The sequence below is a fragment of the Eupeodes corollae genome, chromosome 2, assembly GCF_945859685.1.
Source record: "Eupeodes corollae chromosome 2, idEupCoro1.1, whole genome shotgun sequence".
Lineage (NCBI taxonomy): Eukaryota > Metazoa > Arthropoda > Insecta > Diptera > Syrphidae > Eupeodes > Eupeodes corollae.
In genome coordinates, this window is record NC_079148.1 from 148,597,008 (window position 1) to 148,618,341 (window position 21,334).

The window sequence follows — 21,334 nt, forward strand, 5'->3', positions numbered from 1 at the left end:
TATACTATCTGAGACAAGAGTTATGTCTAAGACTTCTTGTCGAGTTTTAGTTATGAAGGTTGGTTCATTACCAACATTACTTACTAAGAGGTTAGTACCAAGAATATAATCAAAAAGAGACTCACCTCTGTCGTTGATATTCGTACTGCCCCATACAGTATGATGAGCGTTAGCATCGCTCCCAATAATTAGGCGGATCCTTTGCCTTTCCGCTTCAGCGACGACTTTCTCCAGGGTTTTTCCAGGGAGAGGGCCAAGGTGGTCATGCCCAAGATACGCCGATACCAGCCAGAAACTTCCTTTGGTTGTTTCTAGCCTAGCTACGGTGGTATCTTTGTCACTGAAACGATGGAGTAAAAATACATTAATGCTACGTTTCACTAGTATGCAAGATCTAGGTTCACCTTTATCTGTCACACAAAGTGTGTAGTATCCAGGAGTCCTGAGTCCTCGAACAACGGATCCTGCAACCCATGGCTCTTGGATCAGGACAATATCTTCCCCGTTAGTCGCCAGACGGAGAAGAAGTGAGGCCGAGGCCTTTATGGAGTGTTGGAGATTAATCTGTACTAACTGCAGCATTTTGGCTACAATTAGGCAGATCAACCTCCACCACGGTTTTGTTTTGATCCTCTGTGTCTGAGGATGAACCCAAGAGTTCGTCCTCGCTCAGAAGGATCATGTTAAGGTCGTCCTCAGTCTCCATTAAGGATGGACTGTCCACGACTTTTGTAGAGGGTGCATTCGCGATTGGAGAGGACAAGAAATCAATTACCTTGCATGTAATTTAAAAGTGCCTTCTAACCTTATAAACTCATTACGATTTCCAATTACATGTAGTTATGAATTGCATTTTTTCAATTACAATTACAAGTAATTAAAATGTATATTTTTGCAATTACAAGTAATTTAAATTTATATTGTCATTTACAACTACGAGTAATTGTGTAATGGAAAAAAGTTAATTACTAACTGAATGGGTGGGCATAAAAACCTGACACATTTTAAGGACTCCTAGCTCAGCCGCATCAAAACATTACGAGGTCGGGTTTGAAGCAAATAAAAGTAAATAGTTGATGGTTTTTAATCTTTATTTTTTAAAAATCACATCATTCTAATGATGACCATTTCGTTCAATACAATTTTCGAGCCGTTTTTCGAAATTTTTGAAAACTTTGCAAAATTGCCAGCGATATATTCTCGATTTCGGTCCCAATATTTGTCCTAAGTTGGTCCAAAGTGCGTAATTTATTGATGTAGACACGTTGCTTCAGATAACCCCACAAAAAATAATTCAAAGACAGATAAATCTGGCGAACGCGCCGGCCACTGAAACTCAGTGCTGTGAGAGATTAAACGGTCGCCGAAGTGCTTGCATAGGAATTCCAACGTAACTCGTGAGGTATGGCAGGTGGCACCATCTCGTTGGAAAAAAGTACGATTCAATTTATGTCTCCGCTTTAACTGTGGTACCAAAAACGGTCGTAGCATCTCGACATAGCGCTCTGTATTCACGGTTTCGGTGAAGAAGTAGGGGCCAACTATCCCCCACACTGCAACTCCGCACCGGAGGGCATTTCGGGACGTTGTTCTGCGGATTTTCAACATCGTAATAAAGACAATTCTGTTTATTAACAGTTTCATTCAAATAAAAATTCGCCTCATCGCTAATCATTAGGAACTCACGTGCAATTTCTTTGCTGGCTAACTTCGATGTCATTTGCCTAGCAAACTGTAACCTTGCCGCATAATCGGTCGGTGAGAGTTCTTGTGCGATAAAAATCTTCTATGGATGAAAGTGCATTGCTTTCAACATCCTATTGAAAGATCGGAGAGAAATTTTCAACGCTTGAGAATGTTTTACGGCCGAACGGAGGGAACTTTTCTGTAAAGCACTTCTAACTCGATCAACGTTTTCTGGTGTACGCACCGTGACCGAACGCTCGGTTGTTTTTTTTTATCAGCCCGGGCTGTTTCCCGAAAGTTTATAACCCATAGCTTAACCGTATTCCGCGACGCGACGGGATCACCAGGATTTAATTCGTAATTTTTACGAAATTCACTAATAACAGCAATGTAAAAGTTTGTAATGAAATATCGCTCGCAAACGAACGCACGCTGCGGAGCAGTCCACTTCTCCATGTTGACACTGAACAACAACAAAAAAAAAAAACCTTTAACCCTCTACTTTCTGTTCTCGTAACCACGAATATGTCGCGGAGCCAGGGGTCCTTAAAATGTGTCAGGTTTTTATGCCCAACCCTGTATTTGTAATTGTAAATGAAAGTTGAAATTAACTACGAAAAGTAATTATTGTTTTCCAACTCTGATTTCAATTATATCTTCCAAGATAATGACGAATAGTTGAGAATTTTTAAAAGAACAGGGGAGTCATTCCGTAAAACGATTATTGTCAAATTAAAGTTCTGTTCAAAGTTTTTCAAAAGAGGTCTTTATAATTTCAATAATATCAGACATAAATAACTTAGATATTGAAATCATAGTTATATCGTCGGCAGCAAAAAATAAAAACGGCAACAGTAACAATAAAGTCCACAAAATAGTTGGTAAGTTTGATACAAACAACTTCACAACTTCCCATAGACAAAAACCAAGTTTAATAACATTTTTAAGTTATCGAACAAGCGTTATCGTTCGTTGAGTTTATTTTGACATTTCTGTTATCTTATACTGAAAACGATAGATGAGACGAAAAAACAAAGTTACGTGAAGCAAATTATTGACGATATCGTTAATGATAATCGTTTTGAAAATTACGGAATGACTCCCCAGGTTCTTATTCTCCGAGTCCTATTAAAGCACTTTAAAATTCTTTGTATAACATCCAACGAATTTCTAGAGTTTTTGGAAAAAGGTACACTATAAAACAAAAAATTGGAACTATGTCAAGAACAAAAATAACAAAATTAGATAATATCAATAGTTTAGAAGTTACGTACTTTCCTGGGTTGTCATTTTAAAGAGCTTGAGAACTATAAATAATATTAAAAGATGGACATAAGTATTGTTGGAATAATTGAATGTGATATCCGGCTTATATCCACCACGCATATAAGTTACTACTCCATTTGATGAGTCAAATTTTTCACAACTTTTTTCCAAAAAATGTTACAATATGGCAAAAATGATGGATTGAACATTGGTTTCCAATGTTTCAAGAATTGCTAACTTGACCTCATAAGCAGATGACTTAACATAGCCTCATAAAAAATAATCGATAGACATTAAGTCGCAACAAGTATGTGCCCGATAAAACGGGACTACTTCTGGAAATAAAGTCACCAAATTGATTTAGCAATGAATTGATGGTTTAGTGCGTTTAATGACAAGTTGCGCCGTCTTTTTGAAACCAAATGTTTTCGATGTTTCGCTGATAAATGTTTGTAAACAAAACATCGGTCAGCAGTGGTCGATTGCAGATCCTTCTTCATTTCGAAAGAAATGGAGAAATAACAAACAATTAATTTTAATTGATGTAATACTGTTTATGACTTATTCGATTGTCTTCGCTCCATGCACGAACATTTTTCTTATTGACGAATCTGTTTAACCAGAAATGAGCTTATTCATAAAAACAAAATAAAATGGACGAAATGCTCTTAGCCGGTAAATTTCTACATTGTTGAAGCTTCATTCTGGTGTTCAACGATTCATCATGCAGTGCGAAAACTTAATGAATAGAAATGTCGACAACTGTTGACGTTCTTAAATGTCAAATTATAAACAAAAAGAGACATCAAGACTAGCTTGGTCAAATTTCAGACTTTATTTGTAATATAAAATCATAGGTGTGCAACTTTCCGGAAATAGTCTTGATGCACTTTTCTGTCAATCAGTCTATAATTAAAAATAGTTTAGTTAAAGCGAAATGAGAAATCTTAATCTCATGATTCTCAAGAATTCAATTCCTGTAAACAAAATTATAAAAATAAACATGTTAACCAGCTTTGAAAAAAAAAGTAATTAATTCTTGACAGAGTGTGAAAGATAAATAACAATATTTTCTTCAAGTAACGTAATTTTTCTACTTCATTACTTTGTTATTAAAATGTAATAAAAATTTAAAAATGAAGATACAAACAAATGAAATAAATCTTTCCCACACGCCTACTGCCACACCTCCCTTTAAGTCTGACATCAACTGTCTGCCTAGCAACACAATTTACTATTGTATATATTTTATATTTAGGTAAATAGATATGTGAATATGTATTTATTTTTTAAAGTTTCTTCATAGTTGCTAATTAGACAGCTTGAATTTTAGCTGACTCTATAAAATTGTTTGCTCTCACTCTACACGAGTGTGTCTTGTGCAAACACAAAAGTGCATCAGAGCAAAACAAAGCTCATTATAAAAGCTAAATTAAAACTATTATACCTGACTGCCTGCTTCGTCGTCGTTTGACGCTCGTCCCCATCGACGCGTCTTGTCATCGAAAAGAAATTTTCAAAACTTTTACACTCTCATACATTATTGAGTTGAGATATTTCTCCACTTTTGTGATAGTACAAAAAAAAAAAAAAAGAACTTATCCAACTACAATTATAAAATAGAACTCTCTAAGGGTTATACAGTCAGTGTACCGACAGTGTACTCGTCTCGAACAATGAGAGTGAGAGTCAAAAAATAGGGGAATTCTACTCAGCTGATTTTGTAAAATAAATACAAGGAAAAAAACACCCTTCAAAGAACAAAGATACAATATCTACAAAATGTAAAAATAAATTAGGAAGAGCTTTTGGATAATTGTTTATTCTAGCAAATGCTTTTATTGTGTAGGAACGAACGAACAAGTAAAATAGGAATTTTGACGCAATGTAATTTATCGTGTCAATGTGTTTTGTATTGTTTTACTTAGTTTGGTTCATTATACCCTGCGCCTGCATTCATATTGATGGTTATGACAGAATCCAATCGACATACAGTTTGCAAATCTTGGCAAGTGTTGCCGTTTAATTTATTTAAATGCATCTATTTTTTTGTTTGTTCTTGATACAAATATTTTTTGTAATCAGATACTTGATATTTCAATTATTATTATCATCCAAACAAACGTAAGAGCCCCACTTGGACGCTAATGAATAATTTTAGCACTTCATCACTTCAAGAGTTGTTGTTAAGTATCATAAGAACGATATTAATTAGAATGCATTGATTGTTATTAAATTAATATAATTTTTGAAGTGATAAACTGTTTAGATAGTAGATGTCGGAACTAAAAAATATACTATCTTTCGCTTAAATAGACAACAAAAGCTATGAAAATTCGTTGAAACTACTCTGGCCTAGCGTGTTGGGGAGAAAACGTGATTGAATTTAATTTAAAAATTTTCATTGCAATACTGCATTGCTGTTGTTGAACATGATATTGAAAATTGATGAATTAGCAACTATGAATGAGTTGAACATTTTGGATTGATAAGTAGCCTATACAGTTTCCCATGTTTTTAGTTTGAGGAAAATTTAAAGACACATAAGTTTTGATTCTTCTTATATTTGTGTTTAAAAAGATACACAACAATTTATACTTTTGGGAGTAACTATTTTTATCACTTAAGTAAAGCAACTTCCTATGAATATAAACGGTTGAAATGTTGCCCAACTAAACAATTAAGAATTGAATGGAGAAAAATCTTTTACTATAGTCTTCTTTCTTCAAAAAAGTCAAAGTTTTGTTAAAAATTTGATTTTTGGGATAGATTTTGAAATTATATCCAAGTTTTCTTTAAATATGGGACATTCCAATAGGTGTAGCCAAAACAGTGCCTCAAAATAGATCTAGACATCATTTTGGAACTGCTCAATAAAGACACATTTATAAGTGAGAGCGAAAGTAGACTGAAGTTTTGCAAGAATTTTTCTTCTTGTGTCATGCAAATCTATTGAAACCAGTGCAAATTTTATAGGAAAATCCTAAAGCCTATTTATTTAGGGTATCTTCTGCAGAACGTTAGTTTAAACTCATAGTCTCCATAGAAGGTGCAATTCCAAGTCTATGCGGATTAGTCTACAGAATTCAAGGATCGTTTTGGCCTTAATTTTCTATTTAACTCCTTTGTTAGATCACACTTAGAATACTGTTTTGTGATTTGGAATCCTTTCTACAATATTTATTCAAATAGAATTGAAAAGATAAAAAAATTACAAGGTTTATAATTCAGAAATTAGGTGGGAACATCGAAATCCCGTCGTCGTACTCGACTAGATGTAAACTTCTTGGAATTTAGTCACTTGAAAATAGAAGAAAAATGTTTTCAGTAATGTTTATAAGTGACATTTTGTCGCATCATATCAAATGCCCTTTCCTTTTATCGTTGATAAATTTGTATGCTCCCTCGTGTCAAATAAGAACACGTTGAATATATAATAAATTATGATGTCATTAGGGGAGAGGGGGGAGGGTTCACTTAAAAGTGTTGAAACAAAAATTAATACATTTGGAATGGCTTCAAAAATGTTTTTTTGTCGTCTTCACGCTTCTCACAATTCAAACCCAAGATCATAGGACTACTGTTTAAACTGAGAGATGTCAGTATATGGTTACTTCTCTTAGGTGACCGTGTGTCCAATTTTCGTTATCTAAAAAAATATGGTCTTTAGATGGCTTTTCCGCAGAATGTATTGTATTAAATTTAAATGTATTGTAATGTTATCGAAGCTCTTATTTCAGGAACAAAATTTATGTTCTGAAGCAGTATTCTAATTTAGCAAAAGAATAAGGAGAACAAAAATAAATAATTCATGAAGAAATATGCAACTTTGTAGTTAGCTCCATTATACAAAATTAAGGAGAATTAATCAGCCTTATTACAGGTAGTACGAACTCCTAAAAAAAGTATCATTGGTTAAGTGTCTTAAAATCTACTTAATTCGGATCTCATGAAATTTTATTATTGTTTTTATGCCAAAATACTTGATATTACACTTACCTCTGACTCGATCCACAATATGATTTCAAACTGGCATGTCTCAAAAGAGAATTCATTCTCTGACCACAAATTCATTTAGTTTGAGCTCAAAGATGTAGCAAATACATCTACGGGAATTCAAAATCACCGGAATACTAACTAGCACAACTGCTAAATCACAAACTTCTTAAAAGCTCCTCCAGTAAAGATGACCTTTCTGTAAATCATCTCACCGAAGCCTTAAATGAATCAATGAGATCTTCATGCCCTATAACCATTTTAAAGGGTAAAAAGAAACCTTATTGGTGGCGTAAAGAACTAGAACCATTCAGAAAGAGCTGTCGCAAACTTTTCAACAGATCTAAGTACACTAGATCTCCTTCTGACTGGGACTTATACAAACAAGCTCTAAAGCAATATAAAAAAGAATTAAGAAAGAGTAAGAGGTATTCTTGGAGAAATTTTTGTGGTAAAATAGAAAATACTTCAGAAGCCTCAAGACTCAGGAAAATTCTCTCAAAAAGTCCAACAATACCCAGTGCTTTAAAGACAGAAGCAGGCACGTGGACTATCACATGAAGAATCTCTTAATCTGTTATTAGACACCCACTTTCCAGGTAGCTCTAACATAATCAATGACTTAACATCAGAGTCTTTAGCTTATACAAGCGATTTAGTTGATCGAATAACGCGGGAAAAACTACAATGGGCCATAGACAACTTTGATCCATATTAATCTCCAGGACCAGACGGAATCATTCCGGCCGAACTACAAAAAATGACATGATTATTCCACCATTTGAAATCATTCTGACAAGCTGTGTAAGGTTGAGATATATTCCCAAAGCCGGGAGAATGGCAAAAGTAGTCTTCATTCCCAAAGCAGGGAAACCCTCACACGTTAACCCTAAAGATCTACGACCAATCAGCCTATCATCCTTCCTTCTTAAAACCTTGGAAAGATTGATTGAAATTTATATCAGACATAATTTAAAACCATGTCTCATTTCCACAGCTCAACATGCTTACTCTAAGGGAAAATCAGTAGAATCAGCACTTCACTCGCTGTTACGTACTATTGAACATTCCCTCGAATACAAAGAATATAAGCAGGTAGCGTTCCTAGATATTGAAGGAGCTTTCAACAACGTCAGTTACCAGGCGATCACAACAGCAATAAATAAGCTGAAATTAGAGAAGTCACTCATAGATCTTATAAGTCTCATGCTCAAAAGCAGGACAATAATTTCTAACATGAGAAGTTTTACTAACACCAGATGGAGTCCTTTCGCCTCTTTTATGGAACATGTTAGTAAACGACCTACTTACAGCATTGGAAGCAGAGGGTTTTAAGATGATTGCCTATGCTGACGACGTTGCGTATCCGTATCTGGGAAGGACTCCCAAGTTCTCTCGGAACTCCTACAAAATGCCCTAAACAGGCTAACTAAATGGGCTAAGCATTGTGGATTGGACGTCAACCCACACAAAACAGAATTAATGCTCTTTTCGAGAAGATATAAAATTCCTCAGATTAGCCCACCCAAGATTAGAGTAACACCATTAAGCTTTTCCGATCAAGCTAAATATTTGGGCCTCATTTTAGACAAAAAACTAAATTGGAAGGCAAATATTGATGAAAGAGTCAAAAAGGCTACTATAGCGCTTTTTACTTGTAAAAAGGCCATATGATCAAAATGGGGCTTCTCCCCAAAAATAACCCACTGGCTATACACTTCGGTAATCAGGCCGATACTCATTTATGGAGCCGTCGTATGGTCGACCGCACTGGACAAGATGGTAAATCTAAATAAGCTCATTAAAGTCCAGCGGTCAGCAGGTATGTGCATCACAGGAGCACTTCGCACAACACCAACCGCAGCACTGGAAGTGCTTTTAAACCTAACACCACTTGACATCTTCTCTAAAAAGGTGGCTGCCAACTCATGTGTAAGGCTTAGAGCCATCTCTCAATGGACCAGTAACAATACTGCACATATTACTATTCTAGACTATTTTAGATCTATCCCAGATCGCTTAGACGATACCACCCCAAAAATGGTATTTGGTAAAAGATTCCATGTGTCCATCCGTTCAAGATCCTCCTGGGAAGAAGAGGGACCCCTGGAAGACGATGCGGTACACTTCTATACTGACGGTTCAAAGACCGATCACGGAGTTGGAAGTGGTATCTTTTCAGAACAACTGAATCTCAGTCTATCCTATAGACTTCCCAATCAATGTAGTGTATTCCAGGCAGAAGTAATGGCGATTAAAGAAGCACTATTGACTTAAAACGGTCAAAAGGCTTGATATCACTGAGCAGACAAAGTATAAGCTCTATAATTGGAGTAATAACGGGACACTGCCTCATAGGTAGACATGCTCTGAGGCTAGGGGTCTACACAAATGACTTCTGTAGAAGCTGCATGGACGAGGAGGAAGAGGAAACAGTCCAACACCTTCTATGTACATGTCCAGCACTCTCCATTAGAAGGAATTACTTTCTCGGTAATCCCTTCTTCGATAACACCAGTGAACTGGCAACGATTGACACAAAACGTCTCTCTAACTTTATTAAGAGTACAAAATGGTTTGTTTAAATTCATTACTCTCCCATGAGTAACCTCATATGTGGTATCACAATGGACCCTTGAGGTCTACGTGTGTCAATGACATCTGGACAGCCACTCCAACCTAACCTAACCTATTCCAAAGTGTTTATATTTTTGAACGAAAAATAAAGTAATTACAAATAAAAATCAGTGTCAAGGGCTTTTGAAAATGTTTTAAGAAAAACCTGAAATTGATCAAGTAAAAACGGAGGTAAATAGCTCCGGGCCACTTTATAAGAACTCCTAAAGCTAAATAAGATGGCGGAATATATAAAATGCATTCTTTTAGCAGCATTAAAGGAGAAGTGTTATAAGACTCACTGACTTCCTTCGATCTTTTGGAGACGCAAATTCTTCCGAGAACACAATGAACATTCTGAATGGGACTACCTTGCCGATGTTTAGATGTCATCAAATGTCAATCATATGTTTCTTCAAGCCTTTTAAAAGATACAAAAAATACAAAAACCAATCTCCAAATATTAAAACATGTTTTTAATGTTCGTCTTCCTAACGTACTTTTTTTTTTATTTATTACAAAGATTGGAACAGCTTAGTAATCCGTGTTTAACGGCTTAAAACAATTAAATCAAAATATCTCACATTTTCGTCTTCCTTACGTACTTTTTTTTTAAACTTATTACAAAGATTGCAACAGATTAGTATTATTAAATCAAAATGTCTCATATTTTGGCTTAAATCAGCTGATTTTGAAACTCCGGAAATAGGGTTTCTGTGTATGCTTTTTTGTTTTTGGTCGGAGCCTATGATGTGATATTTATTCGTGATCGGCGACTTGTTGTGAGGAGCTCTTTGATAGGGTTAAATTAATTAATTAAAAATAAGTATTTTTTGTACCATAAATTCTGTTCGGAAACGTTAAGGCCTAGTTGCTCAAAACATCCATTTATTCTGTTGTTGTAAGTATCCAAGTATAATCACTACGCTTTTGTAATGGTTTTATTGAAAGTCTTCATACTTCATAGTTTCCCCTACCGACGTTTTTTGGAATGAATGTGAAAAAGGTTAAGTTGTACCATAGAGATGTGGGAGAGGGTTTGAAAAAATGTTTAAAAATACTATTTTCAGTGGAGATACATAGATTCTTCTACAAGATTCTGGTGAGACAAACAAAGCCAGGAAAAAAACAGAGTGCCTCAAGGTAGGTTTTAGAACAGCTTAAGATTGGCCAAAAACACAAATAAAGAAACATTTACAAATGTTTACCATTCAAGTTAAACATTAAAACTTAAGAAATGTTGCCTTAAACAAGTGTAAAAGTCATGATTACCAACAACTAGGTATTTTTTATAATAATTTTAACCGTAGCTGTAGGTAAGAAAATAAGCTATCCCATCATTATTATGATACGAAACTACATTTGTGTGGAAAGTGCCCCATTACACTTTACTCAATATTTGCAAATTGCATTATTTCCATAAAGTAATATCTAGAAACTCAAATATGCCTTATCTTCGTTCAAAAAATATCTCAGGGTATTGCTAAAGATATCATACTCAGGGTAATGCATTATATTTTCATATCAGAACCTTCAAATGATTTCAGATAACTTTATGTCTGATTTCATACAAAATTTAAACAAATAGTAACTTTTAAAATTTATTTGTAGAAAACCCATAAATTAACTTCAGCCATTTATATAAAAATAAACACAATCCGCCGCTTGTCATTAAGGAAATGTAAACTAAACTACTAGGCCATCCATTGTTGCAAATTTGATAAGAAAAATTCTCAAGAAAAATCTTTGGAGTTTGTGTCTTGTGTCTTGTGTTTTGTTTTTCTTTTTTTTTAAATAAAAATAATGTAAGTTAATACAAATTATTTACTTAGCCATGCGATTAATCTAATCTATATATGGCAAATCCAACGAACATGTGCCACTTATTGATTTGAAATTCTCTTAATAGATTTTATAATAATAAGTTTTGAATTGTTTAAGTACACTACTGCTTAACTAAATAAGATAAGATTAAAATAAAAGTATTATCTTATTGATTAAGCGCAAAATAGGCGTCAGGATATTGATGAAAATAAAAAAGACTCAAACTAAATAGCTTATAGCTTGTCTTATCAGTTTGTTAAATAAATTGATTCATTTGGCCTCCATCAATAAAATATTAATTTCAATCGTAATTAGTTTTTGAATCTTTTAACGATTATTATCTTCAACAAGTTCTAGTTTTTTAGATGTCCCAGTTGAATTTTTTTTGGACAAGTTTCGATTGAATTAAAAAAGAAAGTAATATTCCTTTTGTTTTGATAAAAGTTTTATCTACATCAACAAAAAATTATTATGGGATGCTGTGTGTTGTTGCTTTTATTAATTAAGCTCAATTAAGCAACGAATTTGTTATCATTTTCTTATTCATATTTGTATTCATATACGCCTTTAAATACTATAATTTCACAAACAGACAGAGGCTTAGGCTTATTGAAATAATAATAAAGCATTGGACATAATTATCAGAAGCTTTTACTCAATTTGTTTTTAGTTTCATTTTTAACGGAAATATAGATAGTTGGTCATTTCAACACCCCAGATATAAAATTAATCATCTGAAAATGGTTCAGTGACCTTATTATTACTCCAACAGAAATGTATATGAACAATTTTCCACTTTTTGCTAAATTTCTGATGAAATGTAGTCTTTTACTTTTAAGACTCACTTATGTTACATAATTATATCACGACTCATTCTTGACCTGGTAATTAACCTTAGTTGTCAGTTCCATCAGAACTATTATTATGTGTTGCTAATTCCCATGAAATTAACATTGAAACTGATGGTGCTATGGTGGTGCTCTCGTACATAAGAAAGACGCCGCCAAGCCGCGCCGACCATTTATCTAAATTGACTTGTTGCCTAAAAAATTGTTTTGAATATGTTAAATTGAATATTTCCGCAGAAAAAATTTCGAAATTATAATACAATACATAAACGTATTCGACCTTAATTGACAATGAAAAACAACTGAGATACCGTATGATTGTAATAAAAAAACATTGAGACACACAATTCAATTTAATTTTGATCACTTTGTTTAACCAAACTAATTTAATTTGTTTTTTTTTTTTGTATTGCAGGATCTGATCATTCTCTTCACGAACAACATGTGCCAAATACCAACGAAATTGGCCTCGAAGCAGAAATTCCTGAGCAATGTATCGAAGTTGCACCTCCCCAACACCAGCAAATGCAGCAACAACTTCAGCCTCAGCATCCACACCATCATCATCAGCACCAACAGCCACCGCAGCAGCAACCACAACAACAGCAGCAGCAACATCAGCAACAACAACAGCACCAACAACAACATCAACAACAACAGCATCAACAACATCTTCAACAACAACAAATGCAACAACAACAGCACATTCAACAGCAGCATCAACAGGAACAGCAACAAATTGTGCAGCAACCTCCACCAATTAATTATCAAAAAGCTCATCACCATCATCCTCCACCACAGCAACAGCAGCATATTCAACAATATGTTCCAAGTACAAACCAAAACACCGTCACAAAAGAAAATATGCGGGATATTAATCAAAACGTGCCAAATAGCGCTTCGCAACATGTTTCAAATGCAAGAAATCAACAAAAGGATCATATTAACAATTCGCATTATAATACTCACATTGATGATTCACATCAATCGCAACACCAACAACAGCAGGCTCACCAACATCAACAACAGCAGCAGCACCAACAGCAACACCATCAGCATCATCATCAACATCAGCAACATCAACAACACCAGCAATATCAACACCACCGCAATAGCAACCAACAACAACAACAACAACAAAATCCATCTGTGCCTACAAACAGCAACGCAACTGTCCATAATAACGACTCGTCAGTCCAACAACTGCCAACGGCGGCGCCAATGGTTAACAAAACAATGTCCTGGACGAACTCCCATACGAAAAAGAGTACCGCATCTGTAGCGGTAACTGCCACACCAGCATCCACACACAAACCGTTCAATCATCATTCGAAGCCGTCATCGTCGTACAACACCTCAAACAACACCCATCATCAACAACCGCAAGTGAAGAATTATGGTACAATGAAGACTCCATCGTCACCTGTTGCAAGCTCCAACATCAATAATTTGATGACAACCGCGCCACCACCTCAACAAGTAAATGTTCCTCCAACCGAAAGAAAATACAATGGCCCAGGAACAATGGAAAACAAAACCTCGGTATCGACTACCTCAATCGCTAGTTCTGTAGTTCCACAACAATTCCAACAAAACTCGGCCACTGACTCAAAATCCACAACAATTCAACAACAACAAATTAAGAAGACCGAAGTTCTTAACTTAGCCCCTCCAATTTCAGCGAATGCAACAACCGCTGGCAGTTCGTCATCTTCTCAATCGTGGGCAAGTTTATTCGTCAGCTCAAACACTACTAACTTCACGACATCGCTGGCATCAAGCTCGGTAAATCCAGCTCCTGCATTACCACCACCATTCTCATCAAAGAAACCAATTGCTAAGGTTGCACCATACGAGGGATTAACTCCAGTTACCCCAACTCCACCTGTTGTCACTCCTGGTGCTTTGTCTTATTCGGCAGCTTCAGCTCAGAATCTTCCACCACCAACTATGAACAACAACATCAACCAAATGGGAACATCGAAACAAAAAGTGTCTCCAGAGACTCTTCTGTCGACGGCGGCACAAAACAGCAACATCGACGAATGGTCTTATAAGTTTGCTGATTTGCTGACAAAATCGAAAACAGACTTCTCGCCGGCAAGTTTGAGGCCAAGAGGTTTAACGAACCCCTCAAACTATTGTTACATCAACTCCATTCTACAAGCCCTAATGGGATGTGCACCATTCTATAACTTGATCAAGTCGATTCCCAAACAATTGGTTGCACTCAGTACTGAAGTTAATACACCCACAATAAATGCAATGTAAGTATTATTTTATTTTATGTTTTTTTTAAATACAATTAAAACATTTTTAAACGGTAAAAATATTTCTAAGTTAAAAAAGAGCATCTTAAGTTTAAGTTTTAAGCTTTCAATTTAGGAAAATAAGTCATATGTTAGGCAGGAGTGTAAAAAAATATTTTATCAATTCACAAGCTAGTCAGCGGTTTGCTCTCAGCTTTGGAGCAAAAAGCGTTACACTTGTGGAAGAACAAATTGAATTTAAATCCGAAACCAATGATGGACTGTTCTAGCCCATCGTGGATGACGATTCACTTTCAGAACTTTTCTAGAGTTGAAGTAAATAACTTGATTATTTATTTCATAGTTGAAAAGTAAACACATTAAACTCTAGGCTTTTAATATGATTTCTTAATTGGACATCCCACAAGCTAGTCAGCGGTTTGTTCTTGTTTTTGGAGCAAAAAGCGTTACACTTGTGGCAGAAAAAATTGAATTTGAATTCGAAGCCAATGGTGGACTGTTCTAGTCCATCGTGGTGGACGATTCTCTTTCAGATCTTTTCTAGAGAGTTGAAGTAAATAAGTTGATGATTTATTTCCTAGTTGAAAAGTGAACACCTTAAACTCTAAGCTTTTAGTTATTTTCAATATCATGATCAAAATTTAGTGTGATTTCGAAATTGAATGCCCCACAAGCTAGTCAGCGGTTTGTTCTTATTTTTGGAGCAAAAAGCGTTACACTTGTGGCAGAACAAATTGAATTTGAATTCGAAGCCAATGGTGGACTGTTCTAGTCCATCGTGGTGGACGATTCTCTTTCAGAGCTTTTCTAGAGAGTTGAAGTAAATAAGTTGATGATTTATTTCCTAGTTGAAAAGTAAACACCTTAAACTCTAAGCTTTCAATATTATTTCTTAATTGGACATCCCACAAGCTAGTCAGCGGTTTGTTCTTGTTTTTGGAGCAAAAAGCGTTACACTTGTGGAAGAACAAATTGAATTTGAATCCGAAGCCAATGGTGGACTGTTCTAGCCCATCGTAGTGGACGATTCTCTTTCAGAGCTTTTCTAGAGAGTTGAAGTAAATAAGTTGATGATTTATTTCCTAGTTGAAAAGTAAACATGTTTAATTTTAAGCCTATAATTATTTTCAATATCAAAAGGACCAAAAATTTAGTGTTTGGAAATTGGACGTCCCACAAGCTAGTCAGCGGTTTGTTCTCAATTTTGGAGCAAAAAGCGTTACACTTGTGGAAGAACAAATTGAGTTTGTATCCGAAGCCAATGGTGGACTGTTCTAGCCCATCGTGGTGGACGATTCTCTTTCAGAACTTTTCTAGAGAGTTGAAGTAAATAAATTGATGATTTATTTCCTAGTTGAAAAGTAAACATGTTTAATTAATCTTAAGCCTACAATTATTTTAAATTTTAAAATGATCAAAATTTAGTGTTATTTCGAAATTGGACGCCCCGCAAGCTAGTCAGCGGTTTGCTCTCAACTTTGGAGCAAAAAGCGTTACACTTGTGGCAGACCAAATTGAATTTGAATCCGAAGCCAATGGTGGACTGTTCTAGCCCATCGTGGTGGACGATTCTCTTTCAGAGCTTTTCTAGAGAGTTGAAGTAAATAAGTCGTTTGTTTATTTCCTAGTTGAAAAGTGAACACCTTAAACTCTAAGCTTTTAGTTATTTTCAATATCATGATCAAGATTTAGTGTGTTTGCGAAATTGGATGGCCCACAAGCTAGTCAGCAGTTTGGTCTTATTTTTGGAGCAAAAAGCGTTACACTTGTGGAATAACAAATTGAATTTGAGTCCGAAACCAATGATGGGCTGTTCTAGCCCATCGTGGAGGACGATTCACTTTCAGAACTTTTCTAGAGAGTTGAAGCAAATAAGTCGTTTATTTATTTCCTAGTTGAAAAGTGAACACCTTAAACCCTTAGCTTTCAATATGATTTCTTAATTGGATGCCCCATAAGCTAGTCAGCGGTTTGTTCTCAATTTTGGAGCAAAAAGCGTTACACTTGTGGCAGAACAAATTGAATTTGAATCCGAAGCCAATGGTGGACTGTTCTAGTCCATCGTGGTGGACGATTCTCTTTCAGAGCTTTTCTAGAGAGTTGAAGTAAATAAGTTGATGATTTATTTCCTAGTTGAAAAGTAAACATCTTTAGTTTAATCTTTAACATAGAAAATAAGATGATATAACTATTGTAGATTATTCACTTAAAAGTTTGTATACTAAGATCTAAAATTTAAGTTAATCTAGCAATTTAAGACCTACTTATAGTTGTTAAACCTTTAAAATAGTATTTTATACTAACATCATTAAAACAAAAAATATATGAAATAAATTTCAGGTTGCAGTTTGCATCCGAGTTTTCCTCATTGCCCTCGGGATTGCGTTTGAATCGTCCATTGAAACCAGTCAAAGGTAAAGATGAAATCGGCGCTGAATTGCATTGTGATCCAGCTTTTGAACCAACTGCCATTTATAAATTGTGGAACGATAGTCGCGAAGAGCATGTTGAAGGAAGACAAGAAGATGCCGAGGAATTCCTAGGCTATGTTCTGAACAAATTAAACGATGAAATGTTGGAGGTATAATATATTTAAAAAAAAAATATCTATGAATAAAATCAATAAAGCTTAAACACGTTTTAAAATAGGTTATTAAATTGATTGCAAAACCAACAGTAGAACAAAACGGAAATGAACAAGCTCCTGACAACGATGAAGGACAAGTCTGGCAGGTAATCTAAAAATGAAGCATTATATTTTTATGAATTGTTCATTTAATTTACAAAACATTATTGTCTCTTCAGATAATCAATAATCGTAATAAGGGAATTGTAACAAGGCAAACAGATTTTGGTAAAACACCCTTGAGTGATATCTTCAGAGGGGAAACGCGTTCTCGTTTGCAACGCGAAGGTGAATACTGCACCGATTCAATATCACCATTCTTTACACTTCAACTCAATATTGAGGTAAATTATTGTAATGTTTGTAATCTTTAGATGTAATATCATGTTGAAATTTAATTTGTATATAGAAAGCTGCTTCTGTGAGAGAAGCACTCGAAATTCTTGTAGGACGGGATCAACTAGAAGGCGTAACGGGAAGTAAAAGCAAACAAGAAGTTGTTGCTTGGCAACAAACGACTTTAGAGAAACTGCCTGTCGTATTGATATTACACTTGAAATGGTTCAATTATAGATCTGATGGATGCACAAAGATACTTAAGACCGTAGAGTTTCCAGTGGAGTTAAAAATTGATCCAAGTAAGTATAATATTTAATTTATTTAAATTATTTAAGATTAGGTCTAAATTATTATGCTATAAAAGTCCCCTCTCACCTCAGTTACTCAATTAAAAAAGAAAATTTCGACGTTATTAGGTGTTGTTTATTCCCTTTGTTGTATTTGATGTTCAAATATTAACAAACCTTTGCTGCAAAGGTCATAAGAAAACTCCAATTTTATCACCTCAATGTGTATAGAATGATCAAAAATTGTGATAGATAAATGAGTGGCTTTTTCCAAAGCAGGTGTCCTGTGTCTCATTTCAGGATCCCCCGTCGAAAAAGTTACAAAACATTCTCTACTTTTGTTTGAGTTGAGTATTTTAATAAACATTTCTGCAAAGGTCACAAGAAAACTCCCATTTTATCACCTCAATGTGCATAGAATGATCAAAAATTGTGATAGATAAATGAGTGGCTTTTTCCAAAGCAGGTGTCCTGTGTCTCATTTCAGGATCCCCCGTCGAAAAAGTTACAAAACCTTCTATAATTTTGCTCGAGTTGAGTATTTTAATGAACATTGCTGCAAAGGTCACAAGAAAACTCCCATTTTATCACCTCAATGTGCATAGAATGATTAAAAATTGTGGCAGATAAATGAGTGGCTTTTTCCAAAGCAGGTGTCCTGTGTCGTATTTCAGGATCCCCCGTCGAAACAGTTACAAAACCTTCTCTGATTTTGATTGAGTTGAGTATTTTAATAACCATTGCTGCAAAGGTCACAAGAAAACTCCCATTTTATCACCTCAATGTGCATAGAATGATTACAAATTGTGGCAGATAAATGAGTGGCTTTTTCCAAAGCAGGTGTCCTGTGTCGTATTTCAGGATCCCCCGTCGAAACAGTTACAAAACCTTCTCTGATTTTGATTGAGTTGAGTATTTTAATAACCATTGCTGCAAAGGTCACAAGAAAACTCCCATTTTTTCACCTCAATGTACATAGAATGATTAAAAATTGTGGCAGATAAATGAGTGGCTTTTTCCAAAGCAGGTGTCCTGTGTCGTATTTCAGGATCCCCCGTCGAAACAGTTACAAAACCTTCTCTGATTTTGATTGAGTTGAGTATTTTAATAACCATTGCTGCAAAGGTCACAAGAAAACTCCCATTTTATCACCTCAATGTGCATAGAATGATTAAAAATTGTGGCAGATAAATGAGTGGCTTTTTCCAAAGCAGGTGTCCTGTGTCTCATTTCAGGATCCCCCGTCGAAAAAGTTACAAAACCTTTTATAATTTTGCTCGAGTTGAGTATTTTAATAACCATTGCTGCAAAGGTCACAAGAAAACTCCCATTTTATCACCTCAATGTGCATAGAATGATCAAAAATTGTGATAGATAAATGAGTGGCTTTTTCCAAAGCAGGTGTCCTGTGTCGTATTTCAGGATCCCCCGTCGAAAAAGTTACAAAACCTTCTCTGATTTTGATTGAGTTGAGTATTTTAATAACCATTGCTGCAAAGGTCACAAGAAAACTCCCATTTTATCACCTCAATGTGCATAGAATGATTAAAAATTGTGGCAGATAAATGAGTGGCTTTTTCCAAAGCAGGTGTCCTGTGTCGTATTTCAGGATCCCCCGTCGAAACAGTTACAAAACCTTCTCTGATTTTGATTGAGTTGAGTATTTTAATAACCATTGCTGCAAAGGTCACAAGAAAACTCCCATTTTATCACCTCAATGTGCATAGAATGATTAAAAATTGTGGCAGATAAATGAGTGGCTTTTTCCAAAGCAGGTGTCCTGTGTCGTATTTCAGGATCCCCCGTCGAAACAGTTACAAAACCTTCTCTGATTTTGATTGAGTTGAGTATTTTAATAACCATTGCTGCAAAGGTCACAAGAAAACTCCCATTTTATCACCTCAATGTGCATAGAATGATTAAAAATTGTGGCAGATAAATGAGTGGCTTTTTCCAAAGCAGGTGTCCTGTGTCTCATTTCAGGATCCCCCGTCGAAAAAGTTACAAAACCTTTTATAATTTTGCTCGAGTTGAGTATTTTAATAACCATTGCTGCAAAGTTCACAAGAAAACTCCCATTTTATCACCTCAATGTGCATAGAATGATTAAAAATTGTGGCAGATAAATGAGTGGCTTTTTCCAAAGCAGGTGTCCTGTGTCGTATTTCAGGATCCCCCGTCGAAACAGTTACAAAACCTTCTCTGATTTTGATTGAGTTGAGTATTTTAATAACCATTCCTGCAAAGGTCACAAGAAAACTCCCATTTTATCACCTCAATGTGCATAGAATGATTAAAAATTGTGGCAGATAAATGAGTGGCTTTTTCCAAAGCAGGTGTCCTGTGTCGTATTTCAGGATCCCCCGTCGAAACAGTTACAAAACCTTCTCTGATTTTGATTGAGTTGAGTATTTTAATAACCATTGCTGCAAAGGTCACAAGAAAACTCCCATTTTATCACCTCAATGTGCATAGAATGATTAAAAATTGTGGCAGATAAATGAGTGGCTTTTTCCAAAGCAGGTGTCCTGTGTCTCATTTCAGGATCCCCCGTCGAAAAAGTTACAAAACCTTCTATAATTTTGCTCGAGTTGAGTATTTTAATGAATATTGCTGCAAAGGTCACAAGAAAACTCCCATTTTATCACCTCAATGTGTATAGAATGATCAAAAATTGTGGTAGATAAATGAGTGGCTTTTTCCAAAGCAGGTGTCCTGTGTCGTGTTTCAGGATCCCCCGTCGAAAAAGTTACAAAACCTTTTATAATTTTGCTCGAGTTGAGTATTTTAATAACCATTGCTGCAAAGGTCACAAGAAAACTCCCATTTTATCACCTCAATGTGCATAGAATGATTAAAAATTGTGGCAGATAAATGAGTGGCTTTTTCCAAAGCAGGTGTCCTGTGTCTCATTTCAGGATCCCCCGTCGAAAAAGTTACAAAATCTTCTCTAATTTTGTTTGACTTGAGTATTTTAATGAACATTGCTGCAAAGGTCACAAGAAAACTCCCATTTCATCACCTCAATGTGTATAGAATGATCAAAAATTGTGATCGATAAATGAGTGGCTTTTTCCAAAGCAGGTGTCCTGTGTCTCATTTCAGGATCCCCCGTCGAAAAAGTTACAAAACCGTCTCTAATTTTGTTTGAGTTGAGTATTTTGATGAACATTGCTGCAAAGGTCACAAGAAAACTCCCATTTTATCACCTCAATGTGCATAGAATGATCAAAGATTGTGGCAGATAAATGAGTGGCTTTTTCCAAAGCAGGTGTCTTGTTTCAGGATCCCCCGTCGAAAAAGTTACAAAACCGTCTCTAATTTTGTTTGAATTGAGTATTTTAATGAACATTGCTACAAAGGTCACAAGAAAACTCCCATTTTATCACCTCAATGTGTATAGAATGATCAAAAATTGTGATAGATAAATGAGTGGCTTTTTCCAAAGCAGGTGTCCTGTCTCTTATTTCAGGATCCCCCGTCGAAAAAGTTACAAAACCTTCTCTACTTTTCTTCGAGTTGAGTATCTTAATAAACATTGCTGCAAAGGTCACAAGAAAACTCCCATTTTATCAC

The 21,334-nt window shown here is 35.3% G+C and overlaps 1 protein-coding gene across 1 annotated transcript in view; it reads left to right on the plus strand.

The window, feature by feature from the left end:
- Positions 1 to 21,334, plus strand: part of LOC129945399 (uncharacterized) — a 92,332-nt gene that overhangs the window by 63,061 nt on the left and 7,937 nt on the right. Inside the window, exons 4-8 of the mRNA XM_056055132.1 lie at positions 12,652 to 14,503; positions 16,847 to 17,087; positions 17,156 to 17,239; positions 17,312 to 17,476; positions 17,542 to 17,770. Coding sequence (XP_055911107.1) covers positions 12,652 to 14,503; positions 16,847 to 17,087; positions 17,156 to 17,239; positions 17,312 to 17,476; positions 17,542 to 17,770 — 2,571 coding nt within the window. The remainder of the gene's footprint in view (positions 1 to 12,651; positions 14,504 to 16,846; positions 17,088 to 17,155; positions 17,240 to 17,311; positions 17,477 to 17,541; positions 17,771 to 21,334) is intronic.